At 29.1% G+C, this 25,412-nt stretch overlaps 1 protein-coding gene across 6 annotated transcripts; it reads left to right on the top strand.

Moving 5' to 3' along the window:
- Nucleotides 1–25,412, top strand: LOC132950675 (proton-coupled amino acid transporter-like protein CG1139). Of its 6 annotated transcripts, none has more exons than XM_061022208.1 (9): nucleotides 1–77; nucleotides 19,094–19,335; nucleotides 19,419–19,569; nucleotides 20,744–20,868; nucleotides 21,170–21,254; nucleotides 22,306–22,578; nucleotides 22,666–22,844; nucleotides 22,922–23,094; nucleotides 24,601–25,412. In XM_061022208.1, the coding sequence occupies exons 2-9, from the start codon at nucleotides 19,181–19,183 to the stop codon at nucleotides 24,918–24,920; spliced, it is 1,461 nt and encodes a 486-aa protein (XP_060878191.1). In that variant the 5' UTR covers nucleotides 1–77; nucleotides 19,094–19,180; the 3' UTR covers nucleotides 24,921–25,412. The 6 variants fall into 6 exon arrangements, with proteins under 6 accessions (XP_060878191.1, XP_060878190.1, XP_060878188.1 ...); XM_061022207.1 differs by lacking the exon at nucleotides 1–77 and adding an exon at nucleotides 1,723–1,898; XM_061022205.1 differs by lacking the exon at nucleotides 1–77 and adding an exon at nucleotides 2,578–2,768.

Genomic DNA, 25,412 nt, shown 5'->3' on the forward strand with positions numbered 1-25,412 from the left:
ATATTATCGGGAACATTTAGATGACACAGTAAAAGCGACAGAAATTGCCGACCCGTGAACGAACTATTTTGAATAAGGTAATATTGTGTATTCATTTTTCGGATAAGAAGAACGTCAATCGGTTGCTCTGACTGAAATCTCAATATAATACGCATCTCGCGAACGGTGAAGTTCGCCTAAATATCTATTGGAAGGGGTCTCCGCGAGCTTCCGGTTCGAGCATATCCACTGGCCATTTCCCATTGTTATTATAATATTGCCGCTGGTCATGTAACTACATTATGCCTACGTAGTACCATTAAACATTCGTCGACAAAACGTCGGGGTTACGTTTAGGCTACGTTAAGGTTGGATCGTAACTCGTACTAATAATAATAAGCATCTAATAACTGATAACCCCCGCAGATTTAGTCCATTATGTTGTGTGATTGCGTTTCTATCTTCTATCCGGCGTTGTAGAAACTAGAAAACACTTCCTAAAAGTATTTCAACAGTTGAACATTAACCATCAAAAATATATGTCTTATTGTTATATATTTTGTTTATTGTTGGATAGGTGTTGAACTCAACCCAACCGTTTACAAGCGTTGCTTTTTGGTTGGGTTTTGCGACTTAACTTTCTTTTATGTCTACGGTATATTATATTTTATTGCAAAAATAAAGACATTATTATTATATTATGTTCTTAAAATATTGATCACATTTTTTCAAATTATTTGCCCGAGTAGGACGTGATTACTCTTAAATATTTTAGAAAAAAAAGTAGATACCAATAAGCGTCGATGATTTTTCAATATTTTAATTTTCCAGCGAGGTATGAGCATTTTTAATTCGTAATATTTCACATTGAAAAATCGCCGACGCTTAAGCACAGAATTCATAGGCGCAACTAGGGTTACAATTCTGGGGGGCTAAAGCCTATCACCTAACAAAACTATATTTATTTAAAATAACCCATAGAGGGCTTACATCTAAATCAATAAAGAATATTTTTTTGGGAGTGCTACTAAATCATAGTCAGAGGGGAGGGGGGGGGCTAAGCCCTTCAGATGCTGCAGATAACTTGCTTCAAAATTAAAATATCAAAAAAATAAATAAAATCCCAAGAGGTGCCCTAGATTAAGGGTTCTCAACATTTTGCATCATGCCCCCTTTGAGCATCCCCCCCCCAAAAAAAAAGGTTGAGAACCATTTCCCTAGATGATATTCTTACCTTTGAATTTGATCATAGGTCAATTGGGCATGGACCAATTGCGCCTAAAACAAAATTTGTATTTTAGGGTCAGTCTACCAATTGCGCTTGTATTCAAATTAACCTAGCGGCTTCCTTCAGATATAAAAATATTGTTGTTCGATCTGATTCCATCAACATCAACATAAAAACACCAAAATTCTTTAAAGTTAAAAACGTATTTATTGATCAATAATTGATTACTGGTTATAATATTATATTTTATAACAGTATCGGGAATTTTATCAAACGATATTATTATTACGCACATATTTTGATTACGGAAGTATGCATTTGAGTGATGGACGAAAACAAGTTTTCATTATCATCGGATATATTTTATCAGGCTAATTGACAGCCTAATAAACTGTAATACTGTATATAGAATAACATTTTGATGATACCCAATATGTATGTCTTGTTAGTCGTTTAGTATTAGTTTGAGTTGTTTGACGTAACAATGTGGGTCGTTTTAAATAAGCTCTTAGTGAAAAAGGTAAACCGTTATTAGTTCTCGATGAGTTTAAGTTTCGAAAACGTACTATCTCAAAAAATGGAATAAAGTGGAGATGTACAGTTAAATCGTGTACTTCGAATTTTTTATGTGATGTAAGTGAAGCGGTTACTTATAGGTCATGAGTTAAGTGCTGCCCTTAATTCATGTGCGGTAAGTAGTGCTAAGGCAATACAATTAACAGAAATATTATAACCTATTATACAGAAAAACCAAAAATAAGGAACTTCACATAGTTTGTTTTAAGAAATTACCGCGGGTCGACATTTTTACAGTCGGCATAAATTATATATCAGTCACCAAATACTTGATCTCAACCCCCCCCGTAAAAATCGTATAGGTAACTCCGGTCGAGCATTTATTATATAATTATAACTGACCAAAAGGTTTTCCTTAGGTAGTGTAAAATGTATAAGCGCAGTTGGTCTATCGACCCTAAACGATTTAGAGCGCAATTGGTCTATCAACCCTAAAATGTTTAGAGCACAATTGATGGTATAATACGAAAAGGTAATTTTAAGCGCAATAATTGGTAAACTTCCGGTCAATTGACTCTAATATCAAAAAAAAAACGTTTTCCGTGTTCTGCGGTAGTATAAGACAGAGACAACTTGTACACACGCGGTTCCAAGTGTATAACGATTAACGTCCTCTTAGCACATTAGGCTGTTGTTATACGCAGCTAGTCGCGGCGTGACGGCTGATAGACAAATCAGATGGCACGATTGGCCGTCGGATTAATTTAAGAACTAATTTAAGAACACCCGACGGTGGCGCGTGATCGGCGTGAGTAAATAAATTAAAACAAAGAGCGATTCTCGAGAGTTTCAGCACCGTCGGCGGAAAAACTTACAGCCATCGTTTTGGATTTATTCGGTATTTCTGCAGTGTCGAGTCGTCCGCCAAATCTTATTATTTTTTTTTTACGGGTCGAATAACGATTAATATAATATACTGCAGCCGTACAGGTGCAGTCGTGTGTGGTGGACTTTCGATTCGCAATACTTACGCACCCGGCCAAAGGTAAGATAGCTAATAAGTAATAATATTGTATGTAGTTGTGTCATCGACAAGTTAACAATATATGAATGCTATAAAACTAATTAGAGCGCTTAAATATAGGCAATAGTCACCCGCAAAGTGCGTTGCATGCGTCTGCTTTAATAATATAATTGCGCAGGTACCACCTACCTATATAACGGCTGTTACAAACATAATATGACGATGAGTTATTTAATGAGTATATATTCATGACCGACAGAACCGTATTTAGGGCAAGGGGGGGGGGGCTGATTTCTAGGGGCCGGAAAATTTTTTTTAAACGTCCATCGCATTAAACCGCTCTCCTAACTCCGTCCACTTATTCCCTACGATTATTATTAATTTTTTGTAATTCGTTATTATTTATATATAATAATATTATATTATTATTATTTACTATCATTCCCACAAATGTCCTATATTAGCTGTATTAAAAATAATAAACATCGAAAGTGATCTAATGCATGCACCGCATCGGGATATGGTATAATTAAATAATTTTCCGAGTTCCCCCACCTACAACCCAGAGAAATGTTCGAATTTAATTTTTTTTTTAATTTTTAAAATTTTTTTAATCGTTTTTTAAACTGTGATTTTTTTTCATTGTTGATTGGGTGATTTTTTTCTTGTTTTCCCCTGGCACCAAGTCTTTAAATACGTCTCCGTATATCTACGTGTTATATTGTATGCACGTCATGTGTTCGTGATATAGGCATATAGGCATAAACCTACCTTTTATGTGTAAGTACATGTACATCATATTATATATTATACATGACGATATAATACAATGTACTGTATACTCTACACCAAAGCTTGCATCTCGGATCTCGATCAGTGGCGTGGTGACAAAATTTCAGACCCTGACGCAAATAGTAAAAAATAAATAGAATACACAATATATAGGACATAGGTATATATTAATATCACACATATAGTATCACATATATGAGAAAAAATTCACCGTGTTGTAACACAGCTTATATAATGGCATTTCTAGGGCTGCCGCAATTTCATCAGGTAGTATCAACACCGGTCACCGAATTCACGATCGTTTCAAAAATTCTCCAACTATTGGAATTTGACGAATTTTACAGGTATATATAGGCTCTGCTCGTGTGATATATTTGTGATCAATGATCATTATTGGAATACGGCCAAAACTGAGTGGTTACATACAAATCGTCGTGTCATCGTGTCCCCCCGGGGTGTTACTATGACTATACCTGCTATATATAAAATTAATCCAAGCTTCGAGCAATTTATAAATGAAAGAGACAGTTATTGCAGTACGCCAGTTCCTACCCACATAGGTCCGTGTAATAATCTATATTATTATCATGTATAGATTACTTTGGTCACAGACCACTGGCGTACGCATGGGGGGGGGAGGTAACGGTCTGAAGCCCCCCCCCCCATTGCCCGTATTTGTATTACTTTTTCCAAGCCTTAGCTATACGAATTTAATATTTTATACAATTTAAACTTAAACTACAGATTAATTGTGGTTTTGTACAAATTTGAACTTCAAATGCTTATAAAGTATAATAATATGTCCTAATAATAAATAATTTAATAATAATTATTAAAGTATATAATATTATGTATCATTAATATTTTTAAATAGCTATGATAAAAAAAAAAACGTATGATGAACCTTGTATTAAGTTTTTAAGCTTTTTGACCTCCCAAAAATACGAACTAGATCCAATTTGCTTCCAAAAACTTCCTTTGATGTTTATAATCAGATCATTTTTTCTACTAGAAAAGTTGAGAAGTTGAAGTTGTACAAACATTTTCAAATACCTCACTTAAACGTCTGCAATTATTGGACTGGACAAAATAAAAATAAAATTGTAATTAATTTTCAAGCCCCCCCCCCCCCCCCCCCCAATTGACAAATCCTACATACACCACTATCACAGACTCCAATAATTGCTTAAAATAATGTGCATTGTGCAGCCCAACCAAATTTAAAACTGAATTTGCACGTATGCGTTTATGCGGTTGAACTAATAATATAGACAAGCCCGGATTAAGGATCAATCGGGCAGCGGGACACCCTACACTTAGTTGGCCCCCTTTCAACTTTAATTACAAGAACATTTTATCACTACATTTTTACAACTGTATGTAAGTATATGCAATAATTGTATAATTTTGTGCTATACATTACCATGTTCAATCATAGAGAATAAACACTATCATCTATATGCGTATAATGTATAGTTATCAATTTTTATAATATCAATTTAATATTTATTATAATTTAGTAATTTTTTGCGATATAAAATGAAGAACATTTTTATTTTATAATCACTACCTATAGGTAGTTTACTTTAATATACTAAAATGATTTTATTTTTTTGAAAACTGTTATTTTGTGGATAAACATGGGCCCCGGGATCGTGCCCCCCCTGCCCCCTTTAAACCAGTCTTGGATATAGGTATACATAAAACCTACGTATTTAATTTAAGTTTAGTCAGGGATGGTAGTGTTGCTCAAAATATAAGTTGAGATCTTGAGCCTTTGAAGACATGCATGAGGAGATAATTTTAAAGTGAAAGTGTAATGCACAATCACAATTTAATTCACCATAGTTTTGCCTATGCAGATATCCGTTAATTTTGTTACGAAAAAAATTTGTTTGTTTAACTCTAAAGTATATAGTTGACTAACTTGAATTGGATTTCTACTGTTAAGTGGTGACTGTAGAATATATAGTATGTCATCGAAGCGTATGTATAGTGGCGAAGCTTGACATTTTTTTCTGGGTAATATTATTATCTTAAGGTCAGGCACAAGCGAAACTAGACTATTTTATTAGAACAGGCCAAATGATAAGTATGAAAAATAATTCTAATTACAAATTAAGTTTTGAATTTTAACTATATTATTATTATACATGCGCATATATTTTAAATTGTATAAAACAATATTATTGATTAAAATGTAATTTAAAACATAAAATACAAATCTTCATTTCCAAAATGATGTAATAAAATAAAATAATATAACAATAATAATAAAAAAAAATATTAATATAAAAGACAACTTTACCAGTTTACTAAATAAAATACTTTTGAAGCGAAAACTCTAATTATTTTTTTTTCATTGATGCAAACTCGTCAATATTACAGCAGATGGACTTACGAGTTTTAATTTACATTTATTTCTCTCTCAACAGACAGCAAAGTTAAATTATTTTGTCTGAGGTTAGTCATGGTTCATCTTAGATACGTTTTTACTCGTTTATTTGTTAAAAAAAATGTTCTGCTGAAGTACTAGATACCAAAACATTTTCAATTATTTATGTCAGTTCTTCAAATCGAACTTTATATTTTTTTACTTCTGGGTATAATTCAATAAGATCATATACAGATTACAGATATATATTTCGTAATTTGTCAAGGTTATATTCATTCGATCGATAAGATAGAAATGTTGAAGTTTGGTATAAATTCTAAAACTTGCAAAATTGCGTTTATTGTATTTATCATAATTTTTATTGAGCCACATTAAAATTATTGAACATTTTTCAAAGCTTTTTATTTTGTAAAGAAAGACTTAAGTTTGACCTCTCTATGCACCAACCAGATTCACTTTGTCACCAAAAAAGTTACTGAAATTGAAAATACAAACAAAAAAAAATAATCACTCCAGTGGTTAAATGCAAGTAAATAAAAATCAGAAATGTCAGCCATCAGAAATCAAATTAAAATGTAATATCCATATTGGTTAAAAATTAAAACCACTAAAATATAGTAAATAATAAAACATAATCTGAATAGCGGAATTAGTGTATTACCTACCGAATGTGTTCGTTTCGTAATACCTATAATTGCCAAGCCCGGATTAAGGGGGAGGGGAAGGGGCACGGTTCCGGGGCCTATATTTATCCCCAAAATATATTTTATAACGCGTCCAATATAGTTAAAAAAAAAAAAAATTATGTAAGTAAGTAGGTAAATTATTGATAATTAAAAAATAAAATTGTTCTCAATTTTATATCACGAAAAATTACTATAAATAATGAACTATGTTTGCCAACAATTTTGTTTGTTTGTTTTTTTTTGTTGAGCATTTTAGATTACTGATTTAATAATTTAAGTATATTAAAATGTAGTTATAAGAAAAAAATATTTAGCTCTTGTGAATTAGGTATTTCAGTCAAAAGTATTACTGCATATTATATTTAGAGGACCCTAGCTAATAAGTAATAACCTATAGTGAACCAAAATTGATTATTTTACTGTCAAAATGTTCAGAAAAAAAGCTTTACCAGAATCCATCAAAAAATATGGTGGGTTACCATTTGAAAAAATAAGGTCGATTTTATTATTGGCACAAGTGCGTGTTTAAAAATTTTGAAAATATTATAAAAAAAATTGCCTGTTAAAAATAGAGAAACACGTCTTTTTTTGTTTTAACGAAATTCCATATCATTGATCCATGATTGTTAAAAAATAACCGCGTACAATGACATGAGATACAATAATATAAAGTCGTTAATATGTAATGATACAATAATTTTGAAGTTACAGTTGAAAGCACTAAGTGTATGGGGGTGTCCCGGGGCCCAATTGATCCTTAATCCCGGCTTGATAATTGCCTATAGTTTTCATAAAATAAATAATACACCTACACCACATTGCATATAGGTATTATTGTATTAGTTTATTAGCCATAAAGATTTGGGCGATGCCTTATTAGTGTTTATAATATATTTTTAAGACAATATTTTAAATCGATTATTATTGTTCATATATTTTATTCGAACACAATATTGATGTCAGAATATAATAATATAATAATATAATAATGAGCAAAAAAACTGTGGGTCAGCTGACCCCATCAAACACCTCCTGGGTCCTCTATACGGAATTTAGTTGTTTTAAGCCCTATAAGTGGCTCATAAATAATAATTTGTTTTTGTAAAAACATGTTGAAACGATTATACCTATTATGTATACCTACCTACCTATATTATACAGCCCGTGATTATACCTTAATCCGACCGGCTGACTCCTATTATAATAAAAGTTTGAAATGCACACAAGTGCCGAGATAACATCTAATATTACTGATAAATGAACTATATTATCAGTTATTAGGCAAATATAAAAATTGTTAAACCCACATTGTTGCTATCATTGCTGAACAGACGTCAGACTGCGCACTGACCGATTTTTCACGACCACGTGTATAATATATAATAATTGTGTGTTATAATAATTTATTCTGCGTGCACGCTCCTATGATGTGAATATTGCTTGACAAAATCAAACGACAACTATACGGTAACGTCAGTAATAACTACAGTAGCAGTGACAAAAGGCAACAGTAAATTTTTAAGCCAAGTTCAACTAACTGTACAGCCTGTCAAACCGCGGTATATACCTGCTGAATCGGCATTTCGCGTAAGTCAGTCTAATTATTTATTTATTTTTATGCAAAACACTTTTGACGAGACCCATCAAAAATACACATTAATAAGTAGTTATATTTAAAATCACTATGTTAAACCCAGTGTGTAATATATCCGAATCAATGTAGGCACCTTTATACATTGTCAATATTATCAATAAATTACTGTTTCGACATTAAATTAAAAAAATATATATACCCACATTACACGCGTTAGAATTTATGTAAGAAACCAAATTTGTTTTTGCTTCGTGCATTGGATATAAACATAACAATTTCAAACTTCAAATGTATTATTATTGTTGGGTAACTTTTGCATTTAGGGACGGCAATATTATTAGTTTGTATGTGGTACACGTGCATCGCGATTTTTTTTTTTAAGCATCGTATAACTGATTAAAACTAACGATTGGTATTGTCGAATGAATAATACCGTAACAAAATGAAATAATGTACTAATTTATTGTAATTAAGACGGAAATTTCGTTATATCTAAAAAAACAAATCATTTTTTTAAGAATAAAAACATTCATATATTATTGTGCAAGACTGTAAAATATTCAAAAAATTATGACCAATCCTTTTAAAATGCAATAAATAGCGGGTATCCCTAACCTATCGTGACTTTTCATTTGTCATCATAAAAAAATATGTTACTTATAACGGATAACAGTTATTACAGTGTATTATTATATTATTATAGTAGGTATGCGATAACACACTGTAAAAACGATATAGACTATTTAACATTTCCACGGTCACATACGAAGAATTCGGTACAGCAATTCAGTTAATTTGGAAGCAAATTATTGATAATTATTTGTTGTATTTTTTTTTATTTTTTTTTAATTGTATTCAAATATATAATTGGTGTACGTGGTATTATTGCAATATAAAATAGATCGCATGTTATATAATTACTGTTATAGATATTATTATGTTTATTTTAGAATACCCGTACCTATAGTTTTCATATTATTATTGCAGTACAACAGGCACCTATATATTATAGCCTTTACTGCAGTCTGATCTGTTTGGCTGATTCGTCTATCAGGAAACTATTCTTTACAGAAGTCAGATGCGTAGGTACCTGCTTATTTATATGTATATTTATTTCTACTGTGGCTAATGTACTAGGGTGATTTTACGTATTTTTTTTTAATAAAACACCCTACCTACAACCGTATCTGTCGTATACCAGAGGCATAATACGATTATAATTTACACGGTGTACATAGGTGTGACACCGTACTTGTCATAAGTTTAGAATGTTTTTTTTGGATTATTACAAATTATAACTGTATAGGTATATTGTATGACCATATTTATTTGATAATGTTTAGGTTAGTATCTGTACTAATGTTAATTGTATATGTATGTATCTCATCGCATGTACTTATTGTGCCTCACAGGTACAGATTGTATATTCCAAATAAAGAAAAAAAAATAAATATTTATTTGTTATTCATTTTTTAATTATAATTGTTAGCTTCTAATGTAGGTATTGTAAGTTTCGAACCTACCAGATATTTACCTCGTTGTACTGAGTGACTTGAAAAGGTCAGCGGATGTTTAAAATTTTTATTTCAATGATTTCATTAATTTTATACGTAAGACGATTCAAAAGTGAAAGAGACGAATCACATCACCATATTTAGGTATATTATTTAAAACCTAATATAGGTATATATAAGTTATAATTCAAAACTGACGTGCCGAAAAATGGTTCCTGGTAATGTATATCATTTATATGGTATAATAATAGTTTAAAATTATTCTAAATATATTAAATTAATATACAACAATTCGGAAAATTTTATTGTAATACATGTAATTTCAGAAATTTTTTAAGTTTCTCATGTTTCTCATGATTGATATTTTTTTGAATTTCAACTAACATTGTATTTTTCGTTTGAATATCCAATATTGTCAAAATTTAATATTCCTAATAACGCTGATAAAAAAAAATATGCATATTATATATTTTTATGAAGAACATTGTATTACATTTTATAACTTTTTTACTAGGGAGTGGGGAGTCCAGAAACAACAATTTTTCAACATATAAATCGAACATTTAAAATGTCTATAATAGCTCAAAAAGAGCCAAACTATTTCGAAAGTTCTATCATGTCTAAAAAATACTAATAAAAATATTAAGTGAACATATTTTTTGGTCTGGACGGATATTCCTTTCTGAATTTCAAAATAAAACTTCAATAGTTTTGCCAAAAACTGGTTGTTTAAAATATTTTATCATTTCCTCGTAGTTTTTTGTTTGTTTTTCCCAATCATTAAGAAAAGTACAGAGGATTATTTCCCAAACAAAGTACCTATTATACCTATTTTTTTTAAAAACCATGGTTAAAGTTATGTTTAAATGTATTTTGTAATGCATGACGATAGACACTAAAAAAAAACATTGTAAACTAATACTTTCCTTGTTTCCTTGTATCCAGGATATTCCAAATAATAAACGTTTATGTTACAAAAAAAAAACCAAGTTTATCAAATTGCATACGGAATCATGCAAGAATTTATTAAATTAAAACAAAGTTGTATAATATAATATAGTAAGTTGTATTGTTCAAAACTAATAAAGGTTGTCACGCGGATGTTTATTGTTGAGTAATTTAAAAGGTACATTTTTTTGTCTTTTAATAGAAATGTTTTAGGTAGGTGATTTTTTTCCGACAATAACATGCTTGGTATTGTTCCCTTTGAATTAAGAACAAACTACTTTCAATGTAAAAATACAATAAATTCTTAATTAAATATTTTGTGGTTCAACTAATTGAAACATAGGTGTATATTTATTGATACCAGGATACCGGGTGCCCCGGTATATATAGGTATTATTGCGTAGTCACGTGTGATTCACAGTAATAAAAACGAATTATTATAATATATATTATTATCATATTCATATAGTTTGTAATAAATGGCAATATTATACAAGACTAAAAGGTAAAGAACTAATTATTTTTAATTTTTCTAAAATGTAACTGTAAAAACTCTTGTGAAAAATGCCAAATTTACTGTTTGCTTAGTGCTTATCTAATATTTAACAATAGATTATAATATAAAGCGTACCCAGAATGAAATAATAATATGTATTTGAAATCAACGCCATAAACAGATTATATTTATTGTTATAGATTTATAAATATTATGTTTTGAATTGTTTAGCCTTGTACACAATCGTTTATCTTTATTGACTCGTGATAATGAAAACCTATGTAATTGCTTCACAATTAGAGATCTGAGTAATTTTTATTACCTACTCCAAAGTAGATTTTTTTAAATTTATTTTATGTTTCACGGGATGGGACTTTTTTTTACACAGATTTGATAGTTAAATTAATAATGGTAAACTGATGTAAAAAATATTTTAGGTCGAAGTAAACTAAAGTGATTTAAACAATTATAATCATAATTAAAATAAAACAATATTATACTTTGATCGATTGATTTTTAAAACCATGTTATATAGTAGAATAATCAATATAAAATAAGTCAATAATATAATATATTATTGACTTATTATATCCTAAGTTATGATACATAATTTATGTTACCTTAAATTTAATTAGTATGATCTAAAATCACAAATGTATTAAAAATACTAAATCGTTAGTTGTTACGTAATTTCCTGGGTCACAAATGTATGAGAAAATATGATTTGAGTGGGAATCCAACATTTTATTTTCAAAATGTGGTAGATGCCTATGACCTACTTACCTACTTCACAAAATCAAATTTGATTCCGAGTGAGGTCTGCGTACAAGTATAACGAATAATGGATATAGGTACCTATTGATTTTAAATAATTAAAATATATAAAAGGTATATTTTAAATTAGGCGTTTTATAAAACACACTAAATTTAATATTAAACTTGAAATCAACTATGACGAGATAAACTTATTATACTTATAAAAAATAAATTAAACAGGATGAGCCAATAATAATTATTTAACTGATTCTATTATTCGCCAATAAAAAAAATGTGTACCCATTTGATTGAGTAAGTAAAATTCATCCTTCGCAATAATAATAAAAAATAAAATCGTCTAGATTTTTTTAGAGCAGTAGAGTACCTCTCATGTGGGTCAGTTTATTAAAAACACGTGTGTATTTTAGTGGAACTTTGAAGTAATGTCTATCGTCGGTTTTGTCAATGTTTTGTTATTCAATTTTAGTTCCCTATAAACGTATACATACTATTATGTTGCCAAACATTTTGTTCAAATATTTAATTGGTATATTGTATTGTCCGCAATAAGAATTTATAATGCATACTTATTTTTATACATTGTAATAGTATTGTGATAAATACAATATTAACTTTTTGTATTACACAAATATTTATTTAATTTATTAAAAAAAAATACTTTTATACGATAATTTTGACTGATTAAGTTATAATTTGTAGGGGTAAGAAGTTAACAGTCGACAGTGTCATCTACTTTACACATCATTCTACACTTTTGTATGTTTAATAGTCGATAAAAAATTGTACTAAAATATTAAAAATATTTAAATTTTAAATGCATAATTATCAAAAAAAACATACGTGTGAAGGAAAATAAAATTATTCATAACTTTTCGTAGGTAATTAAATATTTTATTTAGTACTATAATATAATATATTATTTAGGTGTCTATAAATATATATATATATATATTTATATTATATATATATATATAAATGTAATAAATATTTAAAAAAAAAAAAGTAGAAATACTTTTTAAAGCTAATGCATAAGTGTGATTTAGATTTAGATTTAGTTAGTTGTCGAGTTGTATTGATGAAAAAACGGAATATTTGCATTTTGCAGCTATACTTGAATAGCAAATATATTCGATCAATACAGACTATAAGTCACAGAGATTGATTTTAGTTTCCAGTTTTGCCTACTGGTTATTCTGCAGCACAAGTATAGGATGTGGTCAAATAAAATTTAAATTTAAAATGAAAAAAAATTAAATTAATTCAGTAATTTTGGATTTGGCACGAAAAATTCACGAATAAATAATCCTATCACCTCGGAATCATTATAAACCCAATTAACCTGGACAAAGCACACAAAGACAAAAAAAAAACGGGTACCCGCCTAACCACCATGTACGATAGGACCGACAGCGCTCCCAGTGTTAATTTGTTTTCCCAATAGTCAGGGCCGGATTGGACAAATTCGGCCCACCACCGAGTTTTCCGTACTTTACCAGCCCACTTACAAACTGGCGGCCCTTGGATACGTTCTTATTGAACGTGCAGATCTTTTAATTTTTAGTCTCCATTTCTTCAACTTTTAATTCTTAACATATTTTCAGTCAATTTGGCCCCTCATGACTTGAACGGCCCAAAATTGTCACAGCCCACCTAGTTTTACTCGGTAACTCGCCGGGCCAATGCGGCCCTGCCAATAGTCCTTAAAAAGTTAAAAAAGGTTTTACAAAAATATAAAATAGACGTAATATTGGAGCTAGTTATAGCTATTATTATACTTGAGCCATTTTTAGAATTTATTAATGTCGATAGATTAATATAAATGACTAAAATTTCAAACCACCATAGTCCCCATGGCCCATAAACCCATTACCATGCGGTCTTTTTATCCTTAGAGTACAAAGTTAAATAACTCAAAAACTATTCGTACGAATCCGATGAATAATTTACAGTTGAAAAGGGGGGGGGGAAAGGTTTAATTTGAAAATCAGAAGTTTATATCTCCTCAGGACACTCTGTAATGACTAATGATATGCTCACACATCATTATAAGATGTAAAAAAAAATCTCAGGAATTTAAAAATATTATCTTTGAGTAAGTATATTTAAAAATTGCAAAAATAAGATTTTAATTAACTGTGTTATTAAAGAAAAAAGGGGGTGAGCATGCTAGGTGAATCACTGTGTATAATATATGGTCGAAGAGGATAGGAATATTAAATGAATCTTTATAGCACTAGTGCACTACTTATATTGGAAATTAATTTTTATATTTGTAGTACGTGGATAAAGAACTCTTAAACTTATTTTTGCGAAAAACATCGCACAATATTTTATTGGATTATTAATTATTTTAATACCGTTATTATTTAGGTATTAGGTATATCATATTATTATTGTAATTAATACATCTTTTATTCTTATATCACTTTTAAGTCAATACTGTACCTACAAGGTTCAACAGTGTTCATAGATTCGTATTTCGTAGGTACTATATAAATTAGTTATAATAATAGCTTACAATTAGTCTTATAATAATTTGAAATGTCATTGTGTACAGACAACGATAATTTAAGTACCTACCTACCTACCTACCTACCTAATAGTGGAATATTTCAAGTTGATATTATGATTGACTAATATTTTTTGCAAAATAACAAAAATTGTTTATACGTTTAAATAGGTATCCTGTGTCATTAACATTTTAACTTTAATCGGTCATATTGTATTATGACTCATAACATATATATGTGACTTTAATTGTATAAAATTCCAAAAAAAAACCTTGTATAGTTGTATTAAATTTTCAAGCCATAGATATTAAAATTTAAAATTGTATAATATAGGTATATATATTATATTTTTAACTACAAAATAATTTGAGTAATATTCGGAGTTTTGAAGATCTTCAAGTCAAATTATTTGTAAATGAATGTGAAGATTTCAAGTATCTACCATTATTTATTTTTAAATTATAACAAAAAAACAAAATCGATTTGTCAAAAACTGGTTTTGCGTAAATATTTTTGTTTTTCCATAGTGTTTTATTCTGAAAAAAGTACAGCAAATTACACTCTGCTGAAGCCTTAAAAAAATTGATCCGATTCGGTATCAGAAACCACTCTCAATGTTGAAAATCAAAGCAAAAAAATCACACACTAATACATCATATCGTAAAACCAATACATTTATTCATCTTACTATCGCTCCGCCCAGAATGAAAAATGGTGTTTTAATATGGTAGTATTATTTATTTGATCATTTCGGACTGTACAATAAAATTTGATAATTATCTGCATTAAATATATCGATCCATATACAACTATAGAGTCATATTAGTAATTACCGATAGTTGTAAAAAAATATACTATGAACTTTGTTCACTCGAGATAAGATATAATCTAATTTTAGAATTTTGATTATTTATTATAATAAACATTTCCATTCATAACAGAAACGGAAAATATGAGATTGTTCACAGCACAGGTCCAAGAGGCGGAAATATATAGTAAAACATCAGTGACAAGTTTTTATAAATTACTGTAGGTACCTATATTTCACTAATATTGTATATCTCTATAGTATCTAATAATTATACCTACCTGCATATTATTAGAAAATCTATTGGGGATCTATAAAAATATTTAGTATAGTAATTGGTTATAATGTTTTGAATATTAATATGTAAATACATTATCTTTTTAATATTTTTTACTGACCTTTTAATTCGGTTAATATTCAATAGTTAAATAAGTAAATATCAATTAACTTTGAATTAATGAAAAATAAAACATTGGTACATAAAAAAAAATTAATAAATTAATAATTATTTTCGTTCTTTCAATTTTGAAACTCAATGTAAAGTTATAAAGTAAGGTACATTATCAGTTTAATATAGAGTTATTGATGTAACGTATGACTATATTACATTGGACTATTACGATTTACAAGTTACAATAAAATATAGCAGAATCTATGTGGCCTAGATGTATCCAATAGAATTTTTATTACATTTTTAAATTGACAAGAAAAAAAATTATCTATTTTCTATTTCAAATGTAAAGGCAAACAAATAAATAAAAATAACCCAATAAACTACTGTCGCCTATAATCTTGGATCGCACAATATTGCATGTAAATAAAATTCAAATTCAACTCCAATGAAAATCATTCGACTAACACTATTATTATTACGAATTTCTCTAGTGACATATTTACATCACATTTATTGTAATCGTACCTATAATAATATGTTATGTTTATATATACCTACTTATCTCTTAAAATATAATAATATGATTTATTTTTCGAGAAACACAGAGCCCACAGTTCTTATATATAGTAATAGCTAAAACAATAATTTATACAGCTAAATTTTATTAAAATAAATCGGTATTCGTTAAACTTGTTAGTTATCTATAAACCTTGTGCGTTTTCAAGTAGCTCTTTATAAAAATAATTGATTTTTCAATTAGACTGTACGAAAAATTAAAGAGGTAGGTTTTATCAAGGTGATACGAGGAGCGATATTGTTCGTTAACATTAATTTTACCTACTATTTCTGTATAGTCGATTGTTTGCTTTAAATCTAAATGGAGGGTCACGTTAGTTCATAACTAGACGCTATTTGATTCGGTAGTTCGGTGAAGTTTGGTTTCCCAGGAAGGTTTTTTTAAAAAAAATTTTACCACACGGGATATTTTGCTTGGAATAATTATGTTACCCGCAGAAGAGGTTACTTCATCAATAAACGACAGTGAAGTTTTAAAATTAATGGCTTCTACCGATCTGAAAGCAGTAAGGATTTAAATTTAAATTTTGAACAAATATTTATTTAAAAATCAAAGTTTAAATTTGTGTATGATTGTATTTTTTACTTACCTTTTCCCGATGTATCTTGTTTAAATATTATACGTTTCTATGAATTATATTATATTAATATAGACAAATACTTAAAAACTGCTGAACATCTGAATAATATAATAAATGTTAGGTATGTACCTACTGGTATTTACTTGCATTTATTTAGGAAATACAATTATTAGTTTACGTGTAGGTATTATGTATATTATGATTTATGAGTAATTATTATATTTCCCGTTCAAAGTTTATTGTAGTGTGGGAATGCAATTCAACGATGGACATTACCAATGCGTTACATGTACATACATACTTATTAATTACTATTTACATATTATATCCATTAGGAATTAAAATTTTTAACAATAAAAATTAATACAATTTAAATGTAGATATATATTTAAAATTAGAAATTAGAAATTTTCGAGTTCTTTACATGAGTAATAAAAAAAGTTATTTTTACCGTGTTAAAAAGTTCATGATTTCCAGATGTTGTATTAAATTTTTTTGAAGTCATAATTATTATATTAAAATTGTAATTAAATTAATATCCATTAATCACATAATATAGAAAAATCTATTTATTATCAATTCGTATTAATTATAAACAATTATACAATTTTGATAACAAAATTGAACAGTATTGTAACTACTAACTATATATAGTTAGTCAAATTGAATGCTTATTATACATATTATTATGGCCTCAGAAGTCAGTAGGTAGTTATAGTTGGAAGTCACGACACAGACAAACATTTTTATTTAATTTACTTTTTTCTTATTGATGTACGTCGGATAGAAATCTTAAGCTTACAATTTCATGCCTAGATAAGATGCACACGTCTTGCATAATATCTAGCACTTTGATAAAACAATGACTTATTATTTAATATACTTACTGGTAGCTTTTACAATACACACTTACATATAACAAACGCACACATGAGAATTTTGTCTTTATTATCTATGTAATCCACTTAGTAATGTAGATAGATCTACTTAAAATATTTTGATTTAGTAGCTTAATTTCCATTGTAAATATAAATAACAATTGTTAATACAAATGTAGATAAGAATTGCCTATTCGATTTAAAGTTAAAAAATACAATATTGGTATATGTTTAAGTAATGTATAGATATGCAAAAAATACATATTTTTTTGCACACAGTGCACTGTGTATATTATGTCTCTTTACAATTGTGTATCTCTATCGATATATTTTATAAATTGCATATACAGAGTGTAACAGAAAGACCAGACAAATAAAGAATTACGGAAATAAATGGATAATAAACAATTTAAGAAATTACTATTATGTCTGATTCCCAAAAACAATATTTTGAAAAAAGTTATTACGTTTCGAATGTCATTATTCCAAAAATATATTGATATTTTAAAGAATTGGAAAAAATAAACGTTTTTACCATAAACATTTTTCCAAAAATTATGTTAACAAATTGATTATTTTGAATTTTTCCAAAAAAAAAATTTACGAAACCTGTATCTACTTGAATGTTTTTTTACGTAAAAATATATATATTATGCGTTTAATATTATATTATAGGTAGTAGGTACCTATAGTATACCTACTCGTAGATATAGCAAACCACTGGTGGAAATATATTTAATACCATGGAAGATATTTTTGGAATGTTTTTACCATATACTATGGATTAATTTAATTTATATCTAAAAATTAATCATAAATAGGTATTTAACAACGTCATTTTTTGGGTCTTGGTCAAATAATCGGTAATCTTCTCCCTATACGCCCTCAAATGCGTCTACAATGCTGTTTCTCATCAGTGTTTTGATCTATTTATAACAGTTAAAATATAATAGGTTAAACTTTAACCACTAAAAATAAAATTCATATTTAAATTTTAAGAGCATCCACGATCTATCTATAAAATAGCGATGTCGATTAATACCTATATTATATAATTGATATACCATTGTTTAAGTATAGTATTAATTGTAATCTGAAAATAAAAAAAAATTTTAATTGATACATGATATTGTCTGAAACTAATGTGGTTGTGGTGTAATATAGTATATATACCTATTATAACTGCGATTATAATATTTAATTATCATTTTATAGTAAAGGTTCTTATACAGGTCTCAACTGCAATGTTATAATGATCATTTTGATTTTTTTTTTAAAAGAAAAAGTGTAAAAGCATTGTAATATTTTATACAGTGCGAGTTTGTGTTTAGATCAAAAATCAGATATAAATGTAAGGAACTCAAATTAATTATCTGCTTATTCGTTTACTTTTATAGGCTGGACTCCCTGAGGCTGCAAGTGACATAATATCCAAACAATCGAGATCACCTAAATCCACCGTCGACGAGACTTCGTCGCTTATAATGATTGAGAGCGGTAACATGGCCAAAGAGAAATGGAAGTCAGATTGTGTAAATATTCGGTCAAATGGCAGAACCGAACAGATGAAAAGAGAAAATGCCGAGCACAGGCTTAGCATATTGTCCATAGTCTATAATCCAACTGCTCATCCGACTTCGTAAGTGCTATAAACTATATGTACAATACGTTTCTCGATAAAATTATATAATTACTTTATATAAGCTTTGAAAATCGTTTTAGTTATTCGGATACACTGGTAAACATGTTGAAAGGAAACATTGGATGTGGAATTTTAGCTATGGGAGACGCATTTAAAAACGGAGGATTATTTTTGTCACCAGTTTTGACATTTATCATTGGAATCATTTGTGTTTACAATCAACACGTATTAGTAAGCAATTATCATACAATCAATTCATTCAACGAAAGTATTTCAGTTGTATGTACCCATGGTATTCTAAGCTCAGGCAGTATAGGTATCTATATAGGCTATAACTACTGGCTTCTGCAGCTATAAAGTTACAAACATTGCAGGCGACTTCGTAATGTATTTAGTTACTTTTATCCCATTTGTAGTTACTATAGTTTGTAACTATTAATGAGTTACTCTTTGAATAGATTCATAATACGTGTAAATGTATAATAGAAATTAGGTATTATTTAAAATCTGATTCGATAAAATAGACAATTTGTTAAAATTCCTCATTTTAACTAATATTATGTCAAATTATTAATGTATTTATTCAGTTTATTATAAACAAGACCATTTTCACAATGCAAAAGTTAATGGGTTATCGGGCCGATAAAATATTACACTCCTTATTTATTCGGAATCTGCGAACTTCCTGGTCTCTTTTTAGATTTTAAAGAATCAATGAAAATATTTTTCAAAATGATCTTTGAATATTATTGTATTAATTGTGTGTATACCTATATGTACCTAATCCAATTGTAGAGTAGGATTTATAATTTTTACTTTTTAGTAACAATAGTTATAAACACTTAGCATGATATACTTGCTCAACTTTAATATAACAAAATATAATACATGAGTTATTAAACGAAACATTTTTCACAAATGGAAAAAAATCGATGTTGAGTGCGAAACTGGTACGCCAAGATCGTTTTTTTACGATATTTATAAATTGGTATATGCAAGTTATATGAGTATGTGAAATTGTGAAATATTATAGTGTAATAATGCTCATCACACGCTTAAAAACTGAAATGATGAATAAAAATCAATTTTAAAAGGCACATAATGTATTACCATTAGGTTTGATAGTTAAGTATATAAAGTTGTAAGCAAAGACAAACATGCGGTCATATGTCCATGATTTTTTTGAAAATATTGATGTATCTCAGAATCTGAGTAGTTTTCGAGTTATTAAACCTTATGTACCAAATAAGTTAAAAAAGTACCAATAATAGTTAAAATTTCAAAAATTGTAATTTGAATAAATGCACGATTAAAAGGATAAAAGAAATGAGCGTGCTCGGTGAATCAGTCTGTATAGGACTAACTATAAAATACAATCATTACATAAACATAATTATATTTTTAGGTGCAGTGTTCAAAAAGTGTTAAACAAAAACTTAAATTACAACATAATCCACAATTTGCCGAGACAGTAGAATTATCTTTTCAAACTGGACCACAGCGATTTCAAAGTTACTCAGTTTTTTTTCGGTAAGTGACAAACAGTTTTAACTAAAATAATTAATCATAGTTTTAGTTAAATTATATAAAACACGTTGATTAATAACTATACAATCACTACAGAGTATGAAAAGAAATTCCTTAATTTTATATTGTGATTATCATTGTAAAATTAATATTCCTCAATGGATCAATTATTAAAGAATTACTTTCAACTTAAAATTGTGTTGAAATATGTTCTGATAAAGTTCTACAAATATATGTATATATTATATATATATTTAGCAGTAGTATTTACTAATTGCTAAAATCGTTTTCTTTTGTTGTACAGGAATAGTGTGAATAGTTTTATAGTCATCACTCAGTTGGGATTTTGTTGTGTTTATATTCTTTTTGTATCAAAATCTATTCAGCAGGTAAAGTAAATTATTGTTTCTAAAATGTGTTTTTACTGTACAATATTTACATTTTATTTAAATGTGAGGATTATTCTCGAGAAAACGATCTTATAAAACGCGTAAATGCACGATAATTTATATTGTATAACAACTAACAAGTAATTGGATATCAAACTTTTCTTACGGTTGGCTTTCAACCATAAACAAATTATAATCAATGATAAATTTGTGCTTCATTAGTTTATTATAATTATGAACTGTCTTTAAACCATTGAAATTAAAAATAATTGCAAAAAGTATATCAGCCTTTTGGTGTTATTGAACACCACGACTTTACATTTTTAAGAAAATTAATAGCCTTTTAAATTATATTAATAAAATACATATTTGTGCGGATTTATGTTCTACACAAGCTAGAGTTAAATAAATTACGACATTGTATCAAATTGCTTTTATTTTTATAAAAATTTAAATAACTTATTAGTATTATGATTTGTGTAATGTTATTAATTAATTTTAATATGTTTAAGCAACACTAAAGGTATACAATATTTAAAACTAAAATTGATAAATAATTAAAATATTCTTACATAAAATTGATTATGTATATATTTTATAACGTGTTAATTTGAAATCTTGATGTGTTACCCTTTAATCCATTTAAATTTAAATAATAATAAAAAAAAATATATTGTAAATTATTTATTTATAACTATATAAATCCACATAAGGAAATATAAAGTTAAATGTTGTAGTAAGATAATAAAAATAATATTTGTCATAATAATTCATACAGTTTAACAATTTTAGTGTAGGAAATTGTGAGATCTCAAGAAGACGTCTCTCCGAATTTTTTTTTTAAATTTATTAACACATTTATTTTATAATTGTTCAACTTTTTTTTTCTTTACTTAACTAATTTATTTATAGGTTACCATAATATTGAAGGTATACCAGGAGTATACCCGGAGTATACCTGGAGTATACCTGGAATATAAATTTTTAATACACTGACAGAAGTTTAAAAAAAAAATAAACATAACTTACTTACTTTAATATGCGTTTTTAGATGTTGAGCTGGTATAACATACAATTAGACGTACACGTCAGTATATTAATATCGATGGTGCCCATAATGATTTCATCGCTCATCAGAAGTTTAAAATTCATCGCCCGGTTGTCTGCAATAGCAAATATGTGTATGCTTGTGGGCCTGATTGTAATTCTGTACTATTGTACCATTGATTTACCGCCATTGTCTTCAAGATCCGCCATTGCTCATTGGACGACAATACCTCTATATTTCGGCACCAGCATTTTTTCATTCGAAGGAATTAGTTTGGTAAATTTCATCTAAACACAATTTAATAGTAAATTATATGTAATTATTTTTTTTTTTTTTTATCTATTTTTGACGTTTATGCTTCAGGTCTTACCGCTAGAGCAAGAAATGAAAAAGCCAAAACAGTTTTCTACTGCGTTCGGAGTGCTAAACGTGGGCATGGTTATCGTAACGAGTCTCATAGTCCTTACCGGTTTTATGGGGTATTGGAGATTTGGAGACGCAGTGCGAGGCAGCCTCACTTTAAACTTACCAGAAGAATTTTTGTAAGTATTTTACACCGATTTTATTGTCATTATATTCATTACACACGCACATAACCCAAACACGTTGTATTTCACAGGTTGTCTAAAGTCGTCATTTCGAGTATGATGTTCGGTATCATATGCACTTATACATTGCAGTTCTACGTACCAGTGGAAATCTTGTGGCCGAAAGTCGAGCAAAGATTCGGACCTTTCAGATCACCTTTACTGTGGGATACGGGTTTACGTGTAGTACTGGTGCTCATTACATGTTAGTACCTAAATATTAACGATAATTATTTATTTACATTTTCAAACGGGGCTTGTGGTCTATCTTAATACTCGCAAAGTCTCGGCATCGCCATTGGCGTGAATGAAAATCATTCATGGCTTACGTGTCAGATTATAATATAATGCGAAAAGTCTAGTTCGCGTGTTCCAACTTGTTTGTATGATGTTTCATTCACGTCTTGGATTTATTCGGATTTTATATGTCAACACATTATTATTATTTCTAGTCTCACATTGAAATATTCTGCCTAGTATGTAGGTACCTAGGTACTTGTGGATTGTGAGTGCTCGACAGAGCACGTGTAAGTGGTGACTTATTGTATTCTAACTATTTCTATAGCATCATAACGATCATATACAGTAATAACTAATATGTTATATATGCACACGGGAAATACTTGAAGTGTGCAGGATACATTTTAGTGTTTGCTGACGGTATCTATTACATTCGTAGAGGCAAAAACAAGTATTACTTGATATTTTAAGTGCGTTATACCTTAATAAAACAATTGTCGATGTATAAGATGACAAAGTTTTATTTTCATTCTTCTGTTCGTAATTAGGTGGGGTGTAGGAAAATAGAGAAAATCTGTGGCGTGGAATTTAATATAGTCCTAAAAATATTTGAAGAAAAAATGATATATAATATTGTATGTGTTATTTTAATCTACGCCAATCGCTGGTTATAGGTACCTACAATATCTACATTTTATATAAATCGCATCAGTTGTAATTATAGTCTGGCGGTATTTTAAATTTTGATACCAGTATCAACCGTATAACCAGTAACACCAGTAAATTACTTCCTAGACATGGTATTTTTGGTAACTAGTATTACCTATAAAAGGTACTATGAGATGGTATTTTCGGTTAATCTAGAATAGTTTTTCCAAACTCTGAAAAATTATATTTTATATTAATGAAGGGATCACTTGTTCTAAATCGTCCTCCTCATTACGAGGACACCAGTCCTAATTTATAGGTATGAATATTGAAGCAATGAAATTCTAAATAGATAAACTTTTTTTTTAAACAGGGTTTTAAAATTGTGCAATAATAAAATTGTTAGTCGTGTTTTTTGAGTATTATAGTTATATATTTGTAAAATAACTCTGTTGTAATGAATGTTCACAAGGCGTTATTTATATGCCTATATTCATTATTTGAAAAGTTTCGAACATATCATAACACAACATTTCATAAATTGATATTATTGCAAAACAATATTTTTGAATATGTTTTTACTTTTTTAATGACAAAATACTTTTTTATTTCAAATTCCGAAGTAGAATTTTTTTTGTTGATATTTCGATACATAAAAATAGAATTTTAAACGAGTAAAGTTAACTATACCATTATAGTCGTGACTATAAATACTATATTGACTGAGTTTAGGAGCACTCGAGTCTTAAGACCCGAATTACCGAATTGCGTAGGTACACAATATGATTTGAATAACACGTGTTCGTGACCTTGCGTGTTTCAGTCATCGCTGCTGACGTGATACCACACCTGAGCTTGTTCATATCGATGATGGGTGCCGTGGCCAGCACGTTTTTGGCGCTGATATTCCCGCCACTGTGCCACATGGTCGTTACCAGCGCCGACGACGGCGGCAACGGCTACGGCTTGTTCAACTGGCGGTTGGCGATGAACTGCGTGACGCTGGTGTTGGGCGCCCTCGGATTCGTTACCGGTACGTACGCGAGTGTCTACGAGATATTTGGCGCGTTCCAGAAAGTGGCGGTCGCCGCCGCCGTCACCAACACCACCGGCAATAACTACACCGCACCGGGAGTGCACTGACCGTCCACCCACGCATCATCGGCGGCGTCGTGCGACACGTCATCGTCGTTATCGCGCACACTACGTTACCGTCGACATTATCGCGCTCGCCCACTCGCGTATATAACTCACCCACCCGGACCCTACGAATCGCCATACCTCGTGCGGAAGCTCAAATATTATAATATAATATGTTTAAGCTTCGTATTAAACCGCACGCGCGTATAATAATAATAATAATAATGTCATACAAGTTAGTGTCTAATAATAATTATTATACCTACGGTACGATACGTGAATATATTTAATATGATACATTTTATTATATTGCAATTTATAATATAACTTATATTCTACAATGTACCAAATATTGAAATCCAGGGTTGGCTTGTTTGCCAAACAAAATCGTATTGGACATGTTCCGTAAAAAAAACCATTTATTTTCAATCGAACGTTTTAAAACGAGTATAAACATTGTCCATATAGGGTAATTAAAAAACACTATGAACACTA

This window comes from Metopolophium dirhodum, chromosome 8 (assembly GCF_019925205.1).
Source record: "Metopolophium dirhodum isolate CAU chromosome 8, ASM1992520v1, whole genome shotgun sequence".
Classification (NCBI taxonomy): domain Eukaryota; kingdom Metazoa; phylum Arthropoda; class Insecta; order Hemiptera; family Aphididae; genus Metopolophium; species Metopolophium dirhodum.

What these genes read in the sequence shown, in the direction of transcription:
- LOC132950675 (XM_061022203.1), top strand. Translation starts at nt 16,663, where the DNA reads ATGTTACCCGCAGAAGAGGTTACTTCATCAATAAACGACAGTGAAGTT. An exon ending in CATTCGAAGGAATTAGTTTG is followed by an intron (nt 22,579 to 22,665) that starts GTAAATTTCATC and finishes TTTATGCTTCAG; the next exon opens with GTCTTACCGCTAGAGCAAGA. An exon ending in AACTTACCAGAAGAATTTTT is followed by an intron (nt 22,845 to 22,921) that starts GTAAGTATTTTA and finishes TGTATTTCACAG; the next exon opens with GTTGTCTAAAGTCGTCATTT.